This window comes from Ovis aries, chromosome 3 (genome assembly GCF_016772045.2).
Source record: "Ovis aries strain OAR_USU_Benz2616 breed Rambouillet chromosome 3, ARS-UI_Ramb_v3.0, whole genome shotgun sequence".
Taxonomy (NCBI): domain Eukaryota; kingdom Metazoa; phylum Chordata; class Mammalia; order Artiodactyla; family Bovidae; genus Ovis; species Ovis aries.
This window is the reverse complement of record NC_056056.1, coordinates 212,981,398-213,005,602: the sequence shown is the minus strand read 5'-3', so window position 1 is coordinate 213,005,602 and position 24,205 is coordinate 212,981,398. Positions and strand designations below refer to the sequence as shown.

The 24,205-nt window shown below is 56.2% G+C and overlaps 1 protein-coding gene across 4 annotated transcripts; it reads left to right on the top strand.

The window, feature by feature from the left end:
- Window positions 1-4,012: 4,012 nt before the first annotated feature.
- SLC6A12 (solute carrier family 6 member 12) lies at window positions 4,013-22,241 on the top strand. Of its 4 annotated transcripts, none has more exons than XM_042247671.1 (17): window positions 4,013-4,367; window positions 4,635-4,760; window positions 7,059-7,142; window positions 9,535-9,811; window positions 12,390-12,524; window positions 13,086-13,226; window positions 13,704-13,791; window positions 14,827-14,959; window positions 15,356-15,490; window positions 16,119-16,222; window positions 16,503-16,597; window positions 16,890-17,002; window positions 17,453-17,590; window positions 18,283-18,385; window positions 19,198-19,298; window positions 19,807-19,977; window positions 21,319-22,241. In XM_042247671.1, exons 4-17 carry the CDS (start codon window positions 9,589-9,591, stop codon window positions 21,460-21,462), a joined length of 1,824 nt encoding a protein of 607 aa, XP_042103605.1. In that variant the 5' UTR covers window positions 4,013-4,367; window positions 4,635-4,760; window positions 7,059-7,142; window positions 9,535-9,588; the 3' UTR covers window positions 21,463-22,241. The 4 variants fall into 4 exon arrangements, with proteins under 4 accessions (XP_042103605.1, XP_042103603.1, XP_042103604.1 ...); XM_042247669.1 differs by having other exon boundaries at window positions 16,473-16,597; XM_042247670.2 differs by lacking the exon at window positions 4,013-4,367 and having other exon boundaries at window positions 4,738-5,216; window positions 16,473-16,597.
- The last annotated feature ends 1,964 nt before the right edge of the window (window positions 22,242-24,205 follow it).

Below are 24,205 nucleotides of genomic sequence, written 5' to 3'. Positions count from 1 at the left end.
TCCCAGGTCCCTTCCCCCCTCCTTCACTCTGGAATAAGAAAGGAGATGGAAGGGAGAAGGAGTTCTTATTAGAGGAAGGAGGATGAGAGTGGCTGGGCTTCTTTCCGCCCGATTTCCCCCCGCCGAGTCCTGCCTGCCCAAATTGCACACCGCACTGGGCCTCGTGCGGCGGGTTCTAGACACGGACGGATAGTCCTCGCAGCTCCGGCGGAGCAGGCCACTACCCGTCTCGGCCAGCAGAGGGCGCCACCTCCTCGGTGCCGCCCCACCTCTCCGCTCTCAGGATGGATGCGGACTTGGTAATCAGGACGCGGCCTCGAGGTGGGTCTAGGGGACCTCCGCGGGCTGCCGGGCCTGAGCGCTCAGAGGCGTCCAGAGAGGAGCCAGGTGGGAGGCAGAGCCTGTGCGACCTCGGGGTCAGCGGGCCTGACTTTGGCCCCGCAGCGCCCACAGGTGTGCTCTGCAACCTGGCGCTTGGCAGGTGAGTGGAGCAGGAGCCTGTCCTGGGGGCCTCCAAGGATTCTTAGCCATGCAGCCAAGTGCACAGAGTTTCCTGAGTGATTTTCTTAGCTTTTTAGTGAGCCTGCTGCTGCTGCTGCTAAGTCACTTCAGTCGTGTCCGACTCTGTGCAACCCCACAGACGGCAGCCCACCAGGCTCCCCCGTCCCTGGGATTCTCCAGGCAAGAACACTGGAGTGGGTTGCCATTTCCTTCTCCAATTCATGAAAGTGAAAAGTGAAAGGGAAGTCGCTCAGTCGTGTCCGACTCTTCGTGACCCCATGGGCTGCAGCCCACCAGGCTCCCCTGTCCCTGGGATCTGCCAGGCAAGAGTACTGGAGTTGAGCACCATCCCCTTCTCCCTTTAGTGAGCCTACTAGTGGGAAAATGCGCTGAAGTCCTCAGGTTTTATTCTTTGTTATTGTTAGGAGGGTTTATTAAAATCAGTGACAGCAGCTCATTTGTGGACAGTGGCTGCTGCCCCCACCCCACACCCGTGTGCCAGGTGCAACCCAGTCCTAAGATGGGAGAAATAGTTTGCTAGAGGAACTTGTGGGTCTCCAGATATACACGTGGAGTCTTTGCCCAGCTGAGGACATTTCCAGGACACAAACTACGGGGTGCTGTGCTCAGGACACGTGAGGAGCAAAAACGGACATCTCTTTAAGGACAAAGGAAGACAACCGCTATGAAAGAAAAGCAGTCTCTGCGAAAGAATAAGTGGGCTTGGGAGGGACCCCGAGGATCCCAGGACAGGGGTCTGGGAAGACCCAGGGAGGGAGGCAGGCAGTTCAGTCATGGTGATCTGACCCTGAGTTGGGAGCTTCGCTGATGGTGGATGGAGTTGGAAAATAACTCACTGGCACAAGATCCACAGATGTGGGTTCTGGTCTTCTCCTGCCTCACACCTGCTGTGTTCTTGGTGGAATTCAGGTCTTCATTTTTTGCAGACAGAGATGATACTGGGCACCTCAGCCACACACAGCTTTGTGGTGGCTGGATGGGGTCATGGGCATGTGAGCCCACCCCTGAGGTCATTAGACTAGTGGGGGATGGATGGAGCGGGGAGCTGTCCTAAGAGTCAGGGCTCAGGTCAGGGAAAGGGAATAGCCATACCCGGACTTGACTTCAGCCTCTCAAAGGGATGGCTGGGGTGGGGCCACTTTCTGTCCCCTCTGCTTGAGCTCTGATTGAGAGATTCAGATCCTGCAGTTCCCAGAGGAAGAAGAGCCCTTTGTCTAGAGACCCCACCTGTTGGAGAAGAAGACCTTAGAACACATCATTTAGCTTCTATCCACCCAATTTGCTCATCTGTAAAATGGGCAGATCAGCGCCTCTGTATCAAGGTTTCTGTGAAGCGGGCAGAGAGCCTCAGGGCAAGCTGGAAGGAGAGAGGAGAGGCAGTAGTACCCATAGAGTTACGGCTGGCCACCCTGGGATCAGGGATCTACCAGGGGACACTGAGTCCCAGGCTTCATGGGTCCTCAGACCGTGCTCACACATACAACAGGTCTAGGACCCACACGTGTGCACACACACAGCCCCTCACTCTCCACAGATGAATGTGCACAGACCTGGACACGCCACAGTCTGGAGGCTGGCAGGCCTGGCGTGGGTCTTACTAGCGATGTGACCTTGGGCAAGTTCATGGCTCCGATCCTTAATTTTCTCCTCTATAAAATGAGAATAATAATATTTACCTCATTGTGTTGTTAGAGTCCAGTGGAGAAGGTAGGGGAAGCTGCCTTGGGGACATATTTCAGGCAAATCCATCCTGTTTTCTATGACTCCACCCCCACCCCTGCATTGAGTTGTTAGTGAAACAGAAAAGCCCAGAAAGAGCTCAGAGACATCTTTGCTGCCCCCCTACTTCCCCAGCCCTGTGTATCAGGTTGCAAGGGGCCCCAGGAAGAAGGCTACACATTTATTACCTAAGCATTTTTGCTAGGAGGCAAGGGAGAAGCAGAGCTAAAAGAACCCTACATCCATGGCCTGAGGGTCCTGCTTACCACCAGCAGTTTTGTCTAAGAAAAGCAAGACCTGAGTTCTCCAGGCCCTAATCTATCCCCTGGTTCTAAGAGAGAAATACCCTTTCTGGAGAGGAAAAACCGAGATCAGTATTTCCTTCGAGTTGCATCCATCCATCCCTCCCTCCCTCCATCCCTTCTTCTCTCCCACCTATCCATCCATTCGTCCACCTACCCACCCAGTCGTCCATCCACCCATCCATCTGTCTGTCCATCTACCCATCCATCTATCCACCCACCTAGCCAGCCAGCCATCTGTCCATCCACCCATCCATCCATCCATCTATCCACAAATTCATCCATCCAACCGAGTGCCTACTCTGATCCAGCACTATAGCAAATGCTTGAGGGAGAAACAGAATTATGAGATGTGATTCCCTGCCCTCTAGATATTCCTGGTCTAGGCAACATTGCTACAGAGAAACAGGCACAGATTTTTGGAGCCCAGCTTCAAATCTGAGCTCCCTCATTTACTAGGGACACCTCCATTAGCTTCGCTTTGCCCCAGCCCTTTGAAAAATGGGCTAACAATTTCTAGATTTCATGTTTCTCATGAGGACAAAATGGGGTGTCATGTAAAGCACCTGGCCTGAGTTAGGTGCTCAGGAACCAGGTTCCACCTCAGGCCCTCGCAAAGCAGGCTTGGGGTAGAAGGTGACTGCAGTGATGCAACGGTTTTCACTGCAGTAAGATGCCGGATTCTCTAGTCCATCTTCACCCCCAACCCTCCCCAGCATGGAGACAGCCCAGCCTTAGTCAGGCTTTCCAGGTAGCTTAGGGATCCTCACCTTTTGCAAAGATGGAAGTCTCGTGCCTCTGGGAGTTTACAGATTGTTCTAAATGCCCAGCGAGGGCTGGAAGCTGAAGGGTTCAGTGGGCTTGAGTCAGGGAGGGTGGGAGACACAGGGCAGCCAAGTGAAACCTAGCAGCCCTTCTCTTTGACATGAAGGGGAGGTGACACGTGTATCTCCAGGTCCTTGCAGAGACGCCTGACACACTTGGCACCAAGAAACATTTCTGAATGAATGCCTGAGCTGGGAAGTTCACCCTCTGCCCAGCCTGGCTTTCTTCCCTCGTGCTCCCTGCTTCCCGGAGAGGCGGAGTCGTTGGTTCCGAGCAGCTGCAGCCAGGTAATCAATCACAGGGACTTTGGGGGCCCCTCTGCCATAGGCTGACACACTGTGGGGACGGGGGACAGCAGCCGGGCATCGGGGCAAGCAGCGCAGTCACTCCATCCCTGCTGGGGCAGGGGACATGGAGTGAGGATTCTGTCCGGGGAGCCTGGGGGAAGTGCCGAAAGGGGCCCGAGAGACGCTGAGTGGGGTGCTGATGGAAAACTACAGACTGAGACTCGAGCTTCACACCCTGGCCCTGCGGGGAAGTTCTAGAACACGAAGGGGAAGTCCAGGCTGAGGGAAATTTCCCTTCTCCCCACAACTTCTCCTCCCCCGCAACCACCTGGGGCCAGAGAGACGTCTTCATTGTCCAGAAGGAGATCCTGGCTGTACGGAGTGAAAGATCACGGGCAGCCCTGTGCCACTGCTGTGAGGCCATCGCAAAAACATCAATGAGGACCCTGTTCCAGAGCAGCTCCCCGGGCACACAGAGGGGACACAGATGCTAACTCAGACACCAGTTCACCACGGGTGGCTGCCAGGCGGTCAGAGAAGTCCCGGCTGTGTGCTTACTGCCCACAGGTCACCAGAGTATCGTGTCACCGCCCGGGACTCCTGCACCCCAGCCCCTGCTTCCGGAAGACCCTCAGCAAACACCAGCAAGTGGCTCCAGACACCAGTAACACCCTTTAGCCCTCTTGGCAGCTCTGCAAGTGGGGGCTATCAGGTGAGAAAAGAGGCTCAGATGCCTGCCCGGCTGACATGACCAGGAGGTGACAGAGAAGAGGGCAGACCCAGGGCTGTCTGCCTGCAAACCTATGTCCTTTGTGGATGCTGCTTCCCGAGGCATGCTTTGGGCACTGTGTCTAGGAAAATCCCAAGGAAAGGGGCTGTGGCTGGGAAGGTCCAGAGCCTGGCCGAGAAACCGCAGAGGGCAGGTACTGGTGGAAAAGTCCAGCGGTGATTCACCTCCTCCCTGCCCTGCCCTCCCCAGATCTCAGCCTGCAGCCTGGGGGTTGGTAGCACCCACCCTACCGCCCAGTGAGAGAGGGCTGTGCTCAGCCTTGTCCATCCCATCCGCTTCCCTCCGGAGGACCAGAAGCCACACCAGAGGGGCGAGGTGAGAGGGGAGGGGAAGGGACAGGGCCAAGGAGGGGAGGGAGGTGGGTCTCTAGGGGGTCGTCCTGAGACAGCGCCTCAGCCAGCAGCCCGGCTGAGAGGGAGGGCAGTGGGGGAGGGGGCTGGGGACGGAGGAGACTTCCTGAGGTTAGGTGTTGTAATCCTGGTTCACAGACTCTTGGCCTCTGTCCCTCTTTCTGCTTGCGGCATTTCTCTGCCCCTTCTTTTTCCAACATACTGGCTCACATGCACGTGGGCACACACAGACACTCACACAGTCACTTTCTGTCCTGTGTGTGTGTGAGGGGGCGGTCCCAGGACCACGTCGGATGGGATTCTGAGCTGGGAGGAACAGGAGAAGGAGCGGGACAAGTTCCTTTTCAGGCTGGGTCTCTTAGCGTCTTCCTGGGAACTCTGCTGGGGACACGGGAGCCCGGGAGCTGGACAAAGGGATGAGGTCAGTGGGACTGTGGGATGGGGAGGACTGAGAGCTGCCACAAAGGGCTCAGTGGACCCCCAGGAGGAGGACTGGGTGGAAGCATGTGTCTGGCTATGAGCGAGGCTGGAGGGGAAATCTGGTGCCGGGGACTCTTAGGACACGGCAACCCCCCAGCTCCCTGCACCATCAGCAGCATCTGAGCCACTCAGGGACAAGCCTGCCTAGCAGGAGGAAAGTCCTTGGATTGGGGGGTGGCTCCAGGGAGCGGGTGAGAGAGAGGTGATCACCAGCTCGAGAAAGAAGGGGAGGCAGGCAGGTGGTGCCCGCAGGTGGGGAGGAAGGCTGGCAGGTGAAGGGCCACGACCTGATCAGACTACCCGCCAGGCAGGCTCCCCAGAGGAGGAGGACGCTGTGGGCTTGTGCACCCGGGAACCACGAGGGCTGAGCCAGGCAGTCCACGGGGTGTGAAGGACTGGACGGGGGTGGGGGTCAGGTTGTGGTGTGGTGCACACAGGTATGTGAGCGCAAGGGGACGTGACGGGAGCGGCCCCAGTGTGTGTGCAGAACAGGAGCTGGTATGTGGGTGTGGGCTGAAGCCGGGGCTGAGTGTCTAGGGCCTGGGCCGCTCCCCCATCACCTGGCCTGTTGGGCAGCAGCGTTTTCACCTGTGTCTGTTCCTCGGCTGGACACTGGGCAGGCCTCCACCTACCTGCCCAGCCCCTAAAAATGGTGACTGTGGGGCTTATCAGCCTCTTGAAGAGTTCCTTCCTGGATAGGGCTGAGCCGGCCGTGGGTGTGGGTATCTTGCCTCTGGAGGCACTGAAGAATGGTGAGGTCCAGGTCGCACCCTCACTCCCTGCCTCAGCTGAGCAGAGCCAGCGGCAGCCTGGGCAGGTGGTTGGAGGAGCTGGCGAGGTGACAGAGCTGGGGTGAGCCCTTGGAAGGGGGAGTTCTCTGCAAGTCATCGAGACTGAGGGTAACACTGTTGTTTAAGTATTCCTTGCAAATGGGCCAGAGGTGGAAAGGCATAGTGTGGGTGAGGAGGGCAGGGTGCTATCTTTTTAGCTTAAAAAAAATTTTTTTTAAAATATTTACTTATTTGGCTGTACTGGGTCTTATTTGTGACATGTGGAATCTAGTTCCCTGACCAGAGATTGAACCTGGGACCCCTGCACTGGGAGTGTGGAGTCTTGTCCACTACACCACCAGGGAAGTCTCTCTCTGGCTTTTAAAAAGTAACCCTCCAAAGGAAGAGCTCAGACAGCTTTTATGTCTAACACCCGCCTGGAAAGTTCTTCCTTGAGTCTAACTCGAAATCTGCTCGCTGCAGTTTCAGCCTGTTTCCCCTTGCCTTGCCATGGCTCTGGGCCAGCTTTTCCTTTTGTGTGTTCTTGCTTTCGTCCTGCTGTTCGGTATTTCATCCTTAACCCATAAATCATGCTCCTCTCAATATTTTTTTTTTTTAAGAATACAGCAAAACTTTTCACATCAGGGTCAGCTTGTACATGTTCTCTTCTCCCAAATCCTGTGCCCACTCTGGGCTCTGAGGTTTCCCCCGCATGCTGTACTCTCCTCCAGTTTTCCCTTCATTTCCTCCTTTCCCAGGGTTGCGGGGTGGGGGGGACTCTCCCCATCTCCAGCTGCTGGGGCCAGCTTGGCCCTGAAATAACTGCCTCTGGTCTGGGGACAGTGAGCCTTGTCTCCCGGCAGCCCAGTTGGTGACCCTGTGTTCGGGCCCCGAGCTCGGCTATCCTATGGCGTGGCAAGCAAAGGCAATATCTCTCCTTGGCTCTTGTGGATCTCATTTGTATCCCCCCCTTCCCAATACCACAGTTGAGCAGACATCATTCTCACTTTCAGGGAGACTTAAAGCCCAGAGAGGAGGTGAGACTTACCGAAGAGGACGGAGCAAACGGGCGGCACAGCTCCCCACTTACTGTACCGGTCAGTTTCTTCAAATCATTGAAAAGCAGTTACTGGGGGTGTCAGGGCCTGTTCCTGAATTTCTCTGAACTTCATTTCATCATTCATATAACAGAGTTAATAGTAATTCCTAGCACAAAGGTTTCTATGAAGATGAAACTTCATAATGCATGTGAACACGTGTGTGTTTGGGGCATAGTGCTAAAGGTTCGCTTCTGTCGTTATTCTGAGCCAGGTCTGGACCAGACCTTGGAGTTCCTGTCTGATGCTTCTCCGTCTGTGTTTTCAAGTCCTTTCATTCGTTTGATAAGGATTCAGGGGCCAGTCTTCAGGGCGCCCAGCCTCAATTCTGTACCAGCATCCACCATTGGTTCAGGTGTCCCCTGGGGCCAGACCACCCGGTTCTTTCCACCTGAGGCTTGGTTCTCAAAGCCCTGGGGGTTGGCCTCTTTGTTTTTTCTTCCCTTCTCCCCCAAACCCAGAGGCTGAGGTCTTTGATTCCACCAGGCGCCTCTCTCCTCACCTTCCGTTCAGGGCTGAGCTTGCCAGGGAAGCCTCCTCTCAGGTCCCAGAACTTGAATTTCTGCCCCCGACATGCTTCCCCACTCCTGGGACAATCTGCACCCTCCAAGTCACCTTCAAAAATTTCCATAACCTCAAATGGCCCTGCCACGCCCTCCTAGCTGACTTGGGCTTGGGCTGTTGCCTGGGTTAAAAGGACCAACAAGTAAACAGACGCTTCTTTTAATAAAAAGAATCCCTTGTGTTTCTCTGGAGCCTTGGAGGAACAGAGCCCTTGGTAGCTCCTGGTCACTTTGGTTCCCCAGCGCCCCTCGGAGGCGGGGGCGGGGAGGGGGCGCGTGGGTGAGTGCCCCGCTCTGCAGCCTAGGCACCTCTTCCTGGCAGCTCCTGGAAACAGAATCAGAGGTGGCCTTGGGCAGAGTGTGGGGAGGGGAGGCAAACAAGGATTCCAGATAGAGCAGGCATCAATTTATCTCCTGGCAGCCGGTAAATGGGCCACGGGAAGGACAGAGGAGAGCAGACAGCGGCCGCCCTTCAGGACGGTAGGGAGTCAGGAGGAACAATGACCTGCCTGTGATGGGCACTCACTCTGGGTCTCCCTTGAGGAGACCACTCGGATTGGAGGTGACCACCCAAGCGAGGATCTCGCTGGTGACCTCCTCCGCCTCCAGGATCCTTGCCAGCTCTCAGGACGGAGGTTCAGCCAAGAGAGGGGGAAGAACCAGGCCTCCCTTGAAGGCCACCCTGTCCCCATCTGGCCTCATGAGGTGGCCCCACCTTCCCCTGCCCTCCCAATCAGATGCCCAGAGCGAGTTGGCCCCGTGTTTACCCGGAGGCAATTGATCGTCCTGGCACAGTGATGAGCATGCAGCTGGCCCAGGGAAGACCGTGCTGTTACCTGGCCACACCAGCCCTTTGACCTCCCATCGCCCCCGGCAGCCTCTGACCCCTTATGGCTGGAATGGCGCCACTCACTGGACGCTAGGGACCTAAGGCAGATGGGCCAGCGGGGATGGCAGCTGGCTGCAAGGATCAAAAGAGACTTGGGATAACAGTCCCTGAGCCTGGGTTTTAATCCCCATCCAGTGTGGTCTCAGGCAAATTACTTCGCCTGCTGAGGCCTGGATTTTCCCATCTGCAAAATGGGCAAACTAAGAACAAACTGCTCCCATTGTAAAGAAACTACTGTATTTGTTGTTTAGTTGTTAAGTTGTGTCCAACTCTTTCGTGACCCCATGGACTGTACCCCACTGGCTCCTCCATTCATAGGATTTCCCAGGCAAGAATACTGGAGTGGGTTGCCATTTCCTCCTCCAGGAGATCTACCTGACCCAGGGATCGAACCCACATCTCCTGCACTGGCAGGTGGATTCTTTACTGCTGAGCTACCAGGGAAGCCCCAAACCACTATACTCCAGTACAAATTAATAAAATAAATAAATCAATCCAGATGCAGTTCCCATTTAAAAAAATATGCTTGCATTCATAAGGTCCTTCTGTACGTTACAGGGAACTCTTTTTGATACTCTGTCATGAGCTATCTGGGGAAAGAATCTAAAAAAGAGTGGTGTATGTACATGTATAACTGAGTCGCTTTGCGTACAGCAGAAACTAACACAACTTTATAAATCAACCCTATGCCAATACAATTTTTAAAAGCCATAAAGAAATACATATGTACATTTTAAACAAGAGCAAACTGCTCCCTATTTATTATTGGAGCCATGAGAGCAAAGGGTAACTTGAGGTGCAAACGTCACTGAGAATTTGAGAAGAAAATCTGGTCCAACATTATTAGAAAACCTCCCGGCAACGCTGAAGGGTTAGAATGGAGAGAGCAGGGGTGACAATACCCCTAGGGTTACCCTGCTCATTCCTCTCGTCCCTGCAGGCTGGCCTCTCCCCCTGTCCTGCCCACGCCCATCTGCAGCCTCCCAGCCCATCCATGGCTGCATATGACAGAAAAGTGGCAGCTCCCAAGGAGGGGCTTCCGGTGGTCCCCTGGGCCCCCGAGGAGGGCCTGAGGCCCGACCAGGAAGCCCAGGACCAGGTGAAGGATCGAGGCCAGTGGAACAACAAGATGGAGTTCGTGCTGTCCGTGGCCGGGGAGATCATCGGGCTGGGCAACGTCTGGAGGTTCCCCTACCTCTGCTACAAAAACGGGGGAGGTGAGTTCACTTGAGGTGGGTGCGGTGGGGGAGAGCTGTGGAGCTCCAGTTCCACCACTGGCCTCAGCATCCCCCGCCGTGAAATGGGCTTGATTCCTCAGAACAAGCTCCCCTCCAGGGGGATGTCAGTCATTGAAGGACTCAGTCCTTCACTCAGCCCCTACGGTGGGCCACCCTGTGCCAGCCTCTGTGCTAGATACAAAACAGAACACACTCTGGGTTACGTTGCAGCGAAGGGCAGCAGGTTACAGACAAACACGTCCTCCGAAGTCTGTCACGTGGTGAAGCGTGGACGGGCTAGAGGCAGAGCAGGGTGGAGGGACAGAGTGGGGAGATAGGGATAGGGAAGGGAGGGATGAGACATGGGAGGCGAGGGGACCAGGAGAGGGTCTGTCCAGGAGGTGGCCTTTGAGCTGAGAACTGAAGGAGGTGAAGGAGCGAGTGCCAAGGGTGGAGTTCAGGTGAAGAACCCTCCAAACTCAGGGGACAGCAAGGGCCAAGGTCAAGTGAAGAGCAGCTGGCCTGTCTGAGGAGGGACGAGGAGGGGAGTGATGGGGTGGGGGAGTGGGCGAGAGAGCAGAGGTCATGGGCCTGGACCCTGAGGTTTGGATCTGAGTGAGACAGGGGCCACTGCGGAATGTTGATCAAATAAGAGACCTGAGCCCTGTCTAGGATTCTTTTTTTAATTAAAGAAGCAATTATACATGTTTTAGCACCAGCGGTAAAAATGAGCAAGGGTGTAATGGGGAGGGGCCAGAGTCACCTTTTTAAGTGTGGTTTTAGTATATTCAGAGAACTGTGCAACCAACCCCACAACTGATTCTAGAATCTTTCCATCACCCCCAAAAGAAGCCCTGTACCCATCAGAAGTCACTCCCCAGCCCTCTCCCAGCCCGCCCTCAGCAACCACAAATCTGCTTCCTGCAGTTTTACCAGCTTGGAATATTTCACATCAGTGGAATAATTCATTTACATGAGTTTGTTTGTGAGCGGCCAGATTCATTTTTGCCTTTTGAAAATACCTTTATTCTTTTGTGGAAATGATGTATGTGAATATGAGAAATATTCCAGAAAGGTGAAAAAGAAGGAACAGTCCTGTTTAAAAATAGCCATTGTTTAGAAAATCCTTCTAAATACCATTTATATTTAAGTTGACAAATATTTATTGAACATTTACTATGTATCCTGCTCTCTTTTTTAAGCATCCATGATTAATTTTCTTTTTTTAATATTTATTTATTTGACTGAAACCAATCTTTAGCTGTGGCATGTGGGATCTAGTTCCCCGACCAGGGATTGAACCCAGGCCCCCTGCACTGGGAGCATGGAATTTCCCCTGGACCAACTGGGGAAGTCTGTACATTTTTAAATTGTTATCAAGTCATGCAGAGTAGGTTATTATTTTTGCAAAACAAGAAATGTATGTGGATATGTTTATAAGAAAATTGGGAGGATATACTGATACAAGGGCTTCCCCTTTTGGCTCAGCTGGTAAAGAATCTGCCTGCCATTCGGGAGACCTGGGTTTGATCCCTGGCTTGGGAAGATCCCCTGGAGAAGGGAAAGGCTACCCACTCCAGTATTCTGGCCTGAAGAATTCCATGGACTGTATAGTCCATGGGGTCACAAAAGAGTCGGACATGACTGAGAGACTTTCACTTTCACTTTTCACTGATGCAATGCTTTTCTCTTTCCTTCCCATTATACTTTCTATTTTTTCTACACAGTAGCATGCTTGAGAAGCATTGTAACACTGTGGTTATAAGCCCAGGCTCAGGGTCACACCACCTGAGTTTGTGCTTCACTTTCCTCATCTGTAAAATGGGGATAACATCAGTACCTGGGAGGTTGTTTTGTGAGGGTTTTGATGTCAGTAAAGCATTTAGAAGCAGGCTTTACAGACAGAAGCCCAAGTGACAAGTGTTATTACTGGGCAATGAACTCTGCAGTGACTATGCATTACTATGCAGTGTGTTCCCCCAGGCGCACACTTCTGAGATGATGGAGGTGGACGCCCTGGGCTGTCATTTCCAGGGTGTCTTTAGGCCTGGCCTCCCACCACGGCCTGCGGGTCAGCGACTCCAATGCTGAAACCGCATCCTGAGAATAGCCCCCCAGCAGAAGAGTGGCCTCGTCAGAGAGCCCACTTCAGACCAGAGCCTGAGAGAAGGGAGAACCCTCCGAATATGAGGGGAAAAAACCCTCTGACTGAGAAGGAAAGTAATTTTTCCAAGATATTTTTGTTTGTTAGTTTTCCTCTAAAAAGTAACCTACTTGATAATTTAATAAGCATATCAAATTATACAGAACACATGTTTTTGGTTCCAAAAATAATAAACTGAATCAGATTTGTGAAGCACACTGAGAAAGTAAATAGTATGTCTATTAGGATCTCCACCTACCTTTTCATTCATTTCCCTTTGAAGGTCTTTCCTATCCTGGGTCGGTGCAGACCAGAAACTTTCCACCCGCCCTGCTCAGAACAGCAAGAAGCTGCCTTGGGCCTCTGGGGGCTGGGGGGGTGCGAGGGACATTGAGGGGCGGCTGCAGGCTCAGCCCACCTCCCCTTTCTCTGCAGGAGCCTTCTTCATCCCCTACTTCATCTTCTTCTTCTCCTGCGGCATCCCGGTGTTCTTCCTGGAGGTGGCGCTGGGCCAGTACACCAGCCAGGGCAGCGTCACAGCCTGGCGGAAGATCTGCCCCCTCCTCCAGGGTGAGTGTCCTCCCCCCACTCCTCTGCAGGCCCCCAGGAGCCCCATTCCCACCCCCGCTTCCCTCATCCACCCTTTGCTTAGGGTTGCAGGGGCAGCAGGAAGTATAATCCGGCTTTGTAGGACCCGATTATAAAGTTTATAAAACCTGGGGGAAGTGGTCTTCAGGGAAGGACAATACAAAATCGTACTCAGGCATGAAACTAGGTGCAGTCTTAGGAGGGGTGCTTGCAAGTGAGGAACCCTGGAGCTGAGTCTTCACAGCTTCGCGGAAAAATGTGCTCCCAAGCAAACGGCTGGGCCCCCCATGTGCGTCCAGTGGTGTAAGCGCAGTGATTGTGGTGACGGGAGAGGGCCTAAGGCCGTGTTGTGCTGTGGTGTCACCTGCTCTTCTTATTTAGAAAAATAAGCAGTAAAGGGTTCTCAGGCCTGGAGTAAGCCTGGCAGTGTCTCCGTGGCCCCGTGTCCTTCCAGCGCCACCGACAGCTCCTGTGGGTTCCGGGCGAACTCTGATCTCTCAGACCTTCCTGTTCCCCACCCCCACCCCCCGCCCTGTCCCCAAGGCATCGGGCTGGCGTCTGTAGTCATTGAGGCCTATCTGAACGTCTACTACATCATCATCCTGGCCTGGGCCCTCTTCTACCTGTTCAGCTCCTTCACCTCTGAGCTGCCCTGGACCACCTGCGCCCACTCCTGGAACACAGGTACCTGTTAGGTTGGGCGAGGGGCCAACAGTGACCAGGCGCCCAGCCAAACCCACCCCAAGCCGAGCTGTGGGGGTTGCTGGGGCCACTCTGCGGGCCAGCCCCCTGTGGGTCACTCAGCCAACTGCCCTGACAGTGGGTGATAACTGGCTGCAAGGCCCTAACTGCTCCCACCGTCCACCCATTGAGCCAGTGTTTACTGTGGGCCTACCGTGCGCCAGACCCCGGAGACCAGAGGGGCAGAGGCGGACCAGGGGGTCCAGAGGAGCAGTCAGATTCGGCGGGACCAGCACACGTGGCGGGGTTGGGAGAGGGGGCTGGTTCCCTGGGCTTCCCGAGGGGGAACTCCTGACGCTGGAAAGCGGGGGCTCCCGAGGGCTGGGAATGATGGGGCAAGCAGGCCAGAGGGTGGGGGACAGGATGTGAGGGCATCTCTGCCCGCTTGGCCCACTGCGGATGCCCCCTCGTCCCCCACAGAGCACTGCATGGACTTCCTGAACCACTCTGCAGCCAGCACAACGGGCCCGTCCGAGAACGTCACATCCCCCGTCATGGAATTCTGGGAGTAGGTAGCAGGCCTGGATGTGCCTCCGGGGGGCCAGGGGAGGGAATTTGGGTGTCCAGGGCCTGGGATGTGCGGTGCAGGTGTACACCTTTCCAGCACTCACCTCCCATCACCAAGAGATGAGGGACCCTCGCATACCTACTGCCCACACCCTCACGCTCACCCACCCACCCCCGTGTCCTCCTAGACTCACATGGGTGTGAGTGACTCCCATGTGACTGTGTGGGTGGCTCCATGTGAGTATCCATGGGACTCCCATCCCACCCAAGTCTGCTGGCCCTCGCCCACCCGCACCCACCTTCCACCTGTACCTTGCAGCTCAGGAGACCAGCTCTACGCATCTTTCCAGCTTTGGGTGCCCTGACGTCCTGGCGGTAGCTTGAACTTGGCCGAAGTGGGAGTATTTACAAATTGGCAAATTTCTACACTCATCCACACTCACACCTGCAGCCTCCACTTGAGCACTTACACCCTCTCCCACATCCACACATGTCCATCTTTGCGCTTACAGAGTCTACCCCACCACCCGACACACACACTCACCTCGGCACACACGTAGCTGCCAATACTCTCCCAAGGGCACCCGCCCAGCCCTGACTCACCCTCACGCCCTCCAGCCCTTGGCTCACACATTCCTATCACCCGTCACCTGCCAACCCCAATGCACACCAGTCCCTCTGCTCCCCAGGCATCTGCTCACCCACCTGCTCATCAGCTGTGCCCCACCATGGGCCTCTCAGGCATGTGCCGCTCTCCCTGTCTCTGTCTCTCTCTGAGCAACAGAGAAAGCCGGATGAGTTAGACAGACATACCTGTGGCATTACGTGAGTTGGTCTCCTGGTGGCCAAGGGCTTACAGACCACAGATGGGAACGTGCTATCCATGCAGCAGGGGAGGGGCAGGGGGTGGGGTGGCCTGGACGCTGAGATCCATGGGGTCAGCTCTGAGGATCAGGACAGCTGATGATGAGGGAGGAGGCGGCCTGCTATCTCCTCGGCCTCACCTGGTGGTGTACCCCCCGCCCCCCGTCTGCAGGAGACGTGTTCTCAGCATCAGCCCCGGCATCCAGCACCTGGGCGGCGTGCGCTGGGAGCTGGCCCTGTGTCTCCTGCTTGCCTGGATCATCTGCTACTTCTGCATCTGGAAGGGCGTCAAGATCACGGGCAAGGTGAGGGGCTTGGGCTCTGGGCACGCTCTTTGTGGCTTCCAGAGAGGGACTGCCCCCTGCTACCACCACCATGGCATCCCCCTGGAGGCCTGAAAGAGAAAGTAGTGAAGGGAAGGGCATGCTAAGTACAGGGGACGTCCCGGGAAAGGGGTTTAGCTCAACACTGGGAAAGTCTTTCTTTTTTGATATGACTGTCAAAGGCATGTATACATAAGCAAGCAACCTGCAGGGTGAAATAAGCCCGCCCCAATTTGGCCTGCTGATGTGTGTCTCACCCTGTGCTGGGGAGCTCCAGACCCCCTGGAACGTGTGAGGGAGGGGTGGCAAGCTTCCTGCGCTCACCCCTCCGCAGGAGGCTCGTGCTGGAGAGGGGTGACCTTGGCCTCCCCCCTGCAGGTTGTCTACTTCACAGCCACATTTCCCTACCTGATGCTGGTCATCCTGTTGGTTCGAGGCGTCACCCTGCCTGGAGCCTACGAGGGCATCATCTACTACCTAAAACCAGATTTGCTTCGGCTCAAGGACCCCCAGGTAGGAACCTCGCTGGGGACCCTTATCCTAGGCGTCTCCCACCCCAAACCAGATCCGGACTTCTAAAAACCTCGGGTTGCTTTCCCCTTGGTGTAGAGGCAAAATATGCCCACCACAGAAAAGAGAGGTAATATAAAGAAAGCTACAAAGAGAGTAGTAAACACCTCTTTTAATCCCACCACTCAGTTATAACCTCTGTTAGCATTTTAGTCCATTTTCTTGCAACATTTTTTTCTGGCTGGGGGTGTGTGTGTTCACATAGCTGTGATGTGGAGGTAGATATATTTTCAGGTATCCTCCGTGTTATTAAATCCATTTGTGAATGTCATCTCACCACTTGCATGATGTTTCTCCATCCACCATCCCTCCGCTCCCTCGTCCAGCCAGGATGGACCATGCTTCCAGAAGTCCATGGTCCACGCTAGCTGCCCGGGAGCTAGACAGCACGCACACACGTGAGACCCGCCGCGCCCAGGAGAGGAGGAGGAGGAGGCGCTGGTGGACGTGGGGTGCTCTGAGGGGAGGCGGAGGGGCCGCTCTTCATGGCGGGCTGTGTGGTCACGCACGCCAGGCTCCCTGCAGACTCCCCCTAACTTTTCACTACTTCCTCGGGGTCTCTCTCCCTTAGGTGTGGATGGACGCGGGCACCCAGATCTTCTTCTCCTTCGCCATCTGCCAGGGGTGCCTAACAGCCCTGGGCAGCTACAACAAGTACCACAACAACTGCTACAGGTGAGCGGGGGCGGGGTCTGGGGGTGGAGGGGGGCCTCCCTCCTTTGTGATTGGAGACGGAGGAGTGGGTGTGGGGGCCCAAGCTGCACAAATCCGACCCGGTGGTCCGCTTTCCAGACTGGGCTCTTCTCCCGATACCTGGCCTCGATCTCCGTCCCCCACCTCCTTTTCTCCCTGCTCCCTGCTCACTGTCTCTGGATCTCCTCGCACGCAGGGCTTCTTTCTCCCTCTTCCTTCCCATTTCCCGCAGGGACAGCATCGCGCTCTGCTTCCTCAACAGCGGCACCAGCTTCGTGGCCGGGTTTGTGGTCTTCTCCATCCTAGGCTTCATGTCCCGGGAGCAGGGGGTGCCCATCTCTGAAGTGGCTGAGTCAGGTGGGTGCTGCCTGGCTGTCTGGGACCTGGAGGGAAGGATGGACAGGGGACAGAGGGTGGGGTGGGGTGGGTGTCCCAGAAACCGGACTATAGGAAACTTTCAGCGTTGGGGGGCGGTGCTTGGCACAGAGCAGGACCCCAAAACCAGGGAAGGGCAGAGGGAGAGGCGAGCGGACGGGTGGAAAGTGTGCTCCCTAGAGTAGCAGACGGGCTCAGCCAGCACACGCAGGCAGACACACACGTGCACACGCGTGTGCGGACAGGCCTCCCTGATGCTGTGTGTGCCCGGCAGGCCCCGGCCTGGCCTTCATCGCCTTCCCCAAGGCCGTGACCATGATGCCCCTGTCCCAGCTGTGGTCCTGCCTCTTCTTCATCATGCTTATCTTCCTCGGGCTGGACAGCCAGGTTTGCCCCACCCCCACCCCGCCCAGCCCTGCAGCCCCTTCCCAGCCTCTGTGCTCCCTGCCAGGACTTTCCCCAGCTTCCTGGCCCCAGCCCAAGGTCGCTCCCCCTCCATCCCACGTCCAGGACCTGTCCTTGAGGTCGGCGGGAGGCGGGTACCCCTGGCCTAGGGACCCTCTTCTGTGAGGGGCCGCCTCCTTTGTCCACCCCCGCTCCCCCCATCCCCAGGCCTGACCCTTCACAGACATGGACTTGCCCTCCCAAACATCCCTCCTGCGCCCTCAGGCCACCCAGCCTCCCCCTCCACCTCCCAGCTGGGACCCTCTATGGTGGAGATGTGGGCTGGCCTCACCCCAGCTCTGACCCCTGTGCCCCTGACTCTGCGGGTCAGTGTGGGGGGCAGGGAGCGGGCATGGGCAGTGACCCCTCTCACCAGCCCCCTCCGGCCCACAGTTTGTCTGTATGGAGTGCCTGGTGACGGCCTCCATGGACATGTTCCCCAGGCAGCTCCGGAGGAGCGGGCGGCGGGAGCTCCTGATCCTCGCCATCGCAGTCACATGCTGCCTGATCGGGCTCTTCTTGGTCACTGAGGTGAGCACCAGGGGCGGAGCCTCCCCGTGGGATTGGGGGGACCACACGGTCGAGCCTTCTTGGGTTGGTTTCCTCTCCTTTGGTTTCAGGTGACAGAAACCAAACACAAGCTGGCTTAAGCAGGAGAATGAGCTTTCTGAGTCAGGGAACGGATAAGTCTAGAGGTTCGGTCTCAGGCACGGTTGGACCCAGCAGCCCCAGTGACATCATCAGAGATGGTCCCCCTCTCTCCTCTGGTGATGTCATTCTTGGGCAGATTTTCCTCCTGGGATGTAACAGATGGCTGGGGCAGCTTTGGGCTTCTCTTGTGCCACCGGCCAACCCTGGGGACACAGGGCCCTTTTCCTGAGAGTCAGCCGTGGCTCCTCTTCAGGCCTGAAACAGGGGAGTGGGGCACACAAACTCACAGTGAGATGGCCACAACACAGCACCTTGTGGAAGGTGGGATTCTGGGCAGACAAACCACAGTCCCCGGGGTCCTCACTGAGGTCAGAGATGGTTGTCAGATGAGGCCTGGGAGGCAGGGACAGGCAGGGCAAACTCTAGCTGCAAGGGAGGGCTTCATTGGGCCAAGCAGGGTGGCACCCCACAAGGTGGGCATCTGTCTTATCTGGGGGGGCAGGGTGTGTCCCCTGCCACCCACCACCGCGCCAGGAGAAGATTAAAGGCTCAGCTCCATCCCCTGCCTGCAGGGCGGGATGTACCTCTTTCAGCTGTTTGATTACTACGCCTGCAGCGGCACGTGCCTGCTCTTCCTTTCCGTGTTTGAGGTGATCTGTGTCGGCTGGGTGTATGGTAAGTGGTGGGGGGAGCCTTGGGGTCCCTGGAAGGGCTGGATCTGCCCCAGGTAAGGACCAGCAAGCTGGCCTTCTGGTCTTTGTGGCTCTTTGAGCTGCTGTCCTGGTTCTTAATTATTTTAATATTTATTTTGTATTTATTTATTTGGCTGCTCTGGGTCTTAGTTGCGGCATGAGAACTCTTAGTTGTGGCATGTGGGATCTAGCTCCCTGACCAGGGATCAAAACCCAGGCGCCCTGCCCCGGGAGCACAAGAGTCTTAGCCACTGGCCCCTCAGGGAAGTCTCTGCCCTGGCTGGTTCTTTTTGCTTGAGGTTTATCCATCGCTGGGAACCCAGGCATTTCTCATTATGGCAGACGGAGCTGGGCTTGGGACAACCCTGGTTCCTTGAATAGTGAGAATGATTATGAATACCTGGAGTCTGGGATGCATACCCCGCCCCTGCCCAGTGCCCCGCGTGGCTCAGCGGGCCCTTTGCTGTTCTGCTGCTTTCACTTGAAACTGAATCTGTCTCTGTGATGCAATAAGCATCTGCGTGGCCACTGAGCCTGCTCTGGCTCACACCCTCCTGTGTGTTAGGACGTGGGTCCTCATCCCTAGACGGGAGGCCAGAGACGCCCTGGGGGGTAAGGGGGCTCCCTGTTGGGGGCAGCCTCCCCCTCCCCGAGTGTCACTCCTGTGTGCTGATCCAGTTTCCCCCACACGGCGGGGGGTGGGGAGGATGGGGCAGCTGAGTCCTTCCCCAAACCCATCCACTGACCCCTGCCCCCGCCCCCTTCCTCACACTCTCCCAACACCCACCTGGGCAGGGGCCGACCGTTTCTATGACAACGTGGAAGACATGATTGGCTACCGGCCATGGCCCCTGGTGAAGATCTCCTGGCTCTTCCTGACCCCTGGCCTCTGCCTGGTATGTGCCCATCAGTGCCCCCTGTATCCTCTCCTGCCTCTCCAGTCGATTCTGGGAGATGAGGGGCAGGGGGCTGAGTTCTGGGGCTCCTTGGGGGGCAGGTCTGTGCCCTCTCTTGTGTGCTGGTTCCCCTGCCCCTCCTTTCTCACTGTCTCTTGATTTCATGAGCACTACCATCCAGCCTGGTTCCTGCTCCATCCCTCTTTGGCAACCCTGTCGGGAGCACTACCATCCGGCCTGGTTCCTGCCCCATCCCTTCCTTTGGCAACCCTGTTGGTCTGTCGGTCTGCCGATGTTCCAGCTGCTGGTCTGCTTCTGCCTGTCTGCTTGGAGCATCTCCGTCTCCCCTGCCTTCCTTCTCGATGTGCCTGACGCCTTGGCCCACGGTCTGCCGTGGCTTCTACGCTCCATCTCCAGAAGCACCAGTGTATCTAACTGTGTTCCGTCCCCGAGGGGAGGGTTCGCGGCCCCTCCTGCATCTGCGTCTGTCCTCCCCCTGTCTCTCTAGGCCACTTTTTTCTTCTCCTTGAGCAAGTACACACCTCTCAAATACAACAACGTCTATGTGTACCCGGCCTGGGGATACTTCATCGGCTGGTTCCTGGCTGGTTCCTCCATGGGCTGTGTCCCTCTCTTCATCATCATCACCCTCTTGAAGACCCGGGGTTCCTTCAAGAAGGTAGGGGCTGGGAAAGTGGCACTGAAGAGGTTGGATGATGGGCAGGGTATCATGGCTGGGGCAGCTCTGAGGCCAGGGAGCCCTTCTGTCTAAGAGAATCTTAAGGAGAAGGGTCTTTGAAGACCCGTGGCTTCATTTTCAGAAATGGTCAAGAGTCCTAGTGTCCTAGACCTTCAGAATCTGACCTCCAGATCATCTGAGCAGGCTGACCAAGAGCACCTGTCAAAGGGTGTGTGCATGTTAAGTCACTCCAGTTGTGTCTGACTCTTTGTGACCCTATGAGCTGTAGCCCACCAGGCTCCTCTGTCCATGGGGATTCTCTGGGCAAGAATACTGGAGGGGGTTGCCATTTCCTCCTCCAGGGGGTCTTCCTAGGGATCGAACCTGCGTCTCTTACATCTATCTGCATTAGCAGGCGGGTTCTTTACCACTAGCACCACTAGGAAACTAAGTTATAAACAAGACCTCAAAGGTGCCAGACACAGGAGGTCACAGAGCACAGATTCCTGCTCCTGGAAATTGGTGACCAGCAGCCACGGTTCATCCACAGTTTCCCAGCTTCTCTCCTTCTCTTATCTCTGTGCAAACCCTTTGCAAAAGGCTCCCTGCTTAGGGGGTAGGACATGCCTTCCTGGAAAACATAGAGCCAGTGTCCCACAAAGACACTACATATGTGGGAATCTGTCTCACCTACAAGTCACAGAAAACCCAACTGCAATAAACAAACAGGCTTAGTGTCTTCCTACACATGAAGAAGATCAGAGTTAGGGCTTCTGGCATTTGTTTCAGCTGCCTAAGGAAGCCATTAGGGACCAGACGCTTCCCCTATTCGTACGCTTTCATCCTGCTCATGGCGTCCTTTCATCATCATACTTATCACCTCAGGGTCACAAGAAGGTGGTCATGATTCCAGTCATCACATCTGCATTCAAGGCAAGGAGATGGCATCAATAACTATAGTAATAGTAGTAATACTACTAGGAAGAAAAACGATAGACATTTACCAAGTATTTGATAGCAGTAGCAATAAGAATAGTTGTAATAAGAACAAAATAGACACTGAACACTGATCCTGTGCCAGGCGCTGTGCTGAGGTGTGGACAGTTCAGTGGGTTGCCTATGGCTGCACAAATGTCAGGACTGGAGCCAGGTGGCTCCCACGCTGTCCCCACGCCACTGCCTTCTCTCTCTTCTCGAGATCTGTGCTCATTCATTCAGTCGCACCGCACTGAGCTTCCCCACGGGTGGGCTCCGAGCTGGGCCCTGGGGACACAGACAGGAGGACATATTGTCTTTGCCTCTCTCGCCAACAACACCACTGATGCCCTCTTCTCCCCACAGCGCCTGCGGCAGCTCGTCACCCCTGATCCCAGCCTGCCGCAGCCCAAGAGACACCTGTGTCTGGATGGTGGCAGCAGCCGGGACTGCAGGCCCGCCCCACTTAAGGAGGGCCTCATGGCTGGGGAGAAGGAGACGCACTTGTAGGATGTGCCCGGAAGCCAGATGGCTCTTGTGTCCCCAGCGGACAGCTTCACCTCTGCCCCCTCCCACAGCCTTGCCGAGAAGCTGTGCTGTCCGTGGGCAGCCCCTCCTGGGGCTGGAGCATGCCGTGCCTGTTGGAACTCAGCATCTTATCTGAGCAGGAGGCGGTCTTCCTGAAGCCTGCTGTCTGATTACAACAACTGCAGTGTATACGGGGGGAGTGCCCTCTGTGGGGGGCTTCCTCTTACCATCACTGGGCTTGGAGAGGGTAGTGCCATGTCAGATGTGACCACTGACACCCACGCTGGATCCCGATGTTCTGCTGGAGGGGACGCCTCACCTGGCTCAGCATCCTGGAGTCCACGGGGAGGAACCAGAGAAAGACACAGCCACTGTTGTCTGGCATTTTCCCGGAGACAGGCTCTCAAGGCGTCCCCAGTTCCAGCCCACCTTTCAGTGTTGTCCTCAATGCACAGAGCGCTGGGGTGGCAGGGGCTCGGGGTGGCACAGCCTGCACCCTGCACAGACATTCCCCAGCTCATGACCTTCTGAAGACAGAGCTCCTGGCAGCTCTGTTTGCCATCCTGCCTTTGTCCCAACCCTGACGTCATGGACGAGGAAACTGAGGACCTGAGAGACAAAGTGACTTTTGCAGTTCACACAGCTGCTCAGGGCCAGAGACACGACTAAAGCCTCCTGCGCTCAGGCCAGTGTCCCCCCTCACCTCCCTCTCCTGCCTTGTTAACAAGCCCCATGGAGCGCTTGCTGCATGTGCCAACCTTTTTTCTGTCCATTGTGGTTCTTGGGGTGGGAGAGAGAGAGCCCTCTCTGTGGGGGTGAGCAGCCCCCCAGATTGGCAGCCCTCCTTTGGCAGTTCCTCCACCAGCTCACACCCCTCTGACCAGATTTCCTCCCTAGACTTTTGTCTTCTCCCCACTTTCCACCCTCTCCACCAGAGGATGCCTTGGATCTGTGAGAGACTCCCAGTCTCCCACAGAGATGTGGGGGTGCCCCTTTCCCCAGGCCCCTGCCAAACCATGCCAGACCCTTTCCTGGCTGGGGGAGGCTTCTTGGAGGAGGAAGGCTTCCTGGAGGAAGAAGGCAGGGCTTGGATAAGCTGTGAGGTCTTGTCCCAAAGGCAAGGGGGGAGGGGGAGTGGGGATAGGGTGGGCCACTTGGGGACAGTGTCCTGGGCAGGACCTGGGGGCTGGAAGAAGGGAAGCCATCTGCAGTGATGTGTAGGTAGAAGTCACCACCTGGTGGCTGGAGTAAAAGTCTGTGGTCCAGCCAGGGTGAGCTCCATCCCCACTGCCCAGCATCCTCAGAGCATCTGCTATCTTTTGCTCAGAACTTTGAGGACTTCTCAGCTTGTGAGAACAAGGATGCTGCCACGCCAGGCACAAGCAGATGTCCAGACTCCTGGGTTCTGGATGGCCCCTTATGCCTCCCTCTGGACCGCTTGTGCACCGTGGCAGTTAACTGGCTAGTTGGTGGGTGAAGAAGGCCGTCCAGGGATGGAGAGGAACTCTGCCCCAGGATTCCTCTTTTCCTGGACTGGGGACCTCAGAGGGGCAAGCATGGTGCTCTCTGCTGCCACCTGGTGGCAGATGGGAGCAGGGCCGCCTCCCTGGTCTGGGCTCCCACCTCCTGAGGCCCCCTCACCCCTGCCCTTGCTGGACATATGGACTGGCTGAGCATTTCCCCTTCCCTGTGCAAGTTAGCGCCCTCTGGAAATGAAAACCTCCCACACCCTCCTCCTCACAGCCCCGGTGGGTGTTCCCACAAGAGTCCACTGGCTTTGGGACAGCCCTGCTGCCAGGGGCATGAGGTGGAGGCCAGCAGGCTTCTCAGCGGCCGGCCACCTGCCCTGAGTGCGCTGAGCTGTGCAGCCTGGTCCTCAGCCTGGAGACCCTTGCTCTGGGCGGCAGGCAACTCTGCACACAGAGGGGCAGGGCATGGGCTCTCTCCAGCTCCTTTCCTGGGGGGTAGGGCAGGAGCTGGGGTGAGGGTATGGTGGGTCAGGTGGGAGGGTGGCTTAGGGAGTCTGCCCAGCCCCTTAGTGGTGGACAGGGATCATAGCAGTTGGGTTTTGGCTTTTGCATCTTATGGTTCATGACTTGCCCCAGCTGTGCAGGTGTGCGGCTAGTTTCAGTTCCTTACAGTTTCTTTGTATCTGTTGCTTGAAGAGATGAGGGGACACCTGTCCAGGTACACGTACTGCAGTAAAGGGTCCCAGGTCCCCAGTCCCCGCCTGTCTCATAACCTGCTTGCTTCCAGGTCTGACATCCGGGGACTCTGTGGCCCCCTGTGATGGTGGACAAGTCTCCCTCATGCCTGCTGTACATTCATTCCTTGTGGGGTTGGGGTGCAGTGGAGTGGGGAAGCTGCTTCCCACCCAGATGTCTTGGGAGGAAAGGGGATTGGGGAGTTTCGGCGGCGGGGGGAGCAGTAGGCCTCTCCAGTGGTGTTGGGAATGTGGGAACGAGAGCCAGCCCTCCTGGCGGTCTCCATCCCTGTGGCCAGTTCCCACAATTTTTCCAGAGTTTGCCTTGAGGTTTCAGGGTCGTGGGAGCAGGAAGTGCTGAGGTGCTAGGAGCAGCCAGTGGGGTGAGGGCTCCTGGTTCCCCTGGGAAAGAAGCCACCAGACCTGCAGGGGGGATGGGAGGAGGGGCGAGGAAAGAGTTCCCATCCCTCCTCCCCATCTGCCGAGCCCAGCTCCCTCATCCTCTTGCCACCCCGAGAGTGG

Bases quoted from the DNA above. Each gene is read 5' to 3' on its own strand.
- SLC6A12 (XM_042247669.1), top strand. From the start codon at position 9,589: ATGGCTGCATATGACAGAAAAGTGGCAGCTCCCAAGGAGGGGCTTCCG. The intron at 14,960-15,355 runs GTGAGGGGCTTG...TCCCCCCTGCAG, and splicing joins GCGTCAAGATCACGGGCAAG to GTTGTCTACTTCACAGCCAC. The intron at 16,598-16,889 runs GTGGGTGCTGCC...TGTGCCCGGCAG, and splicing joins CTCTGAAGTGGCTGAGTCAG to GCCCCGGCCTGGCCTTCATC.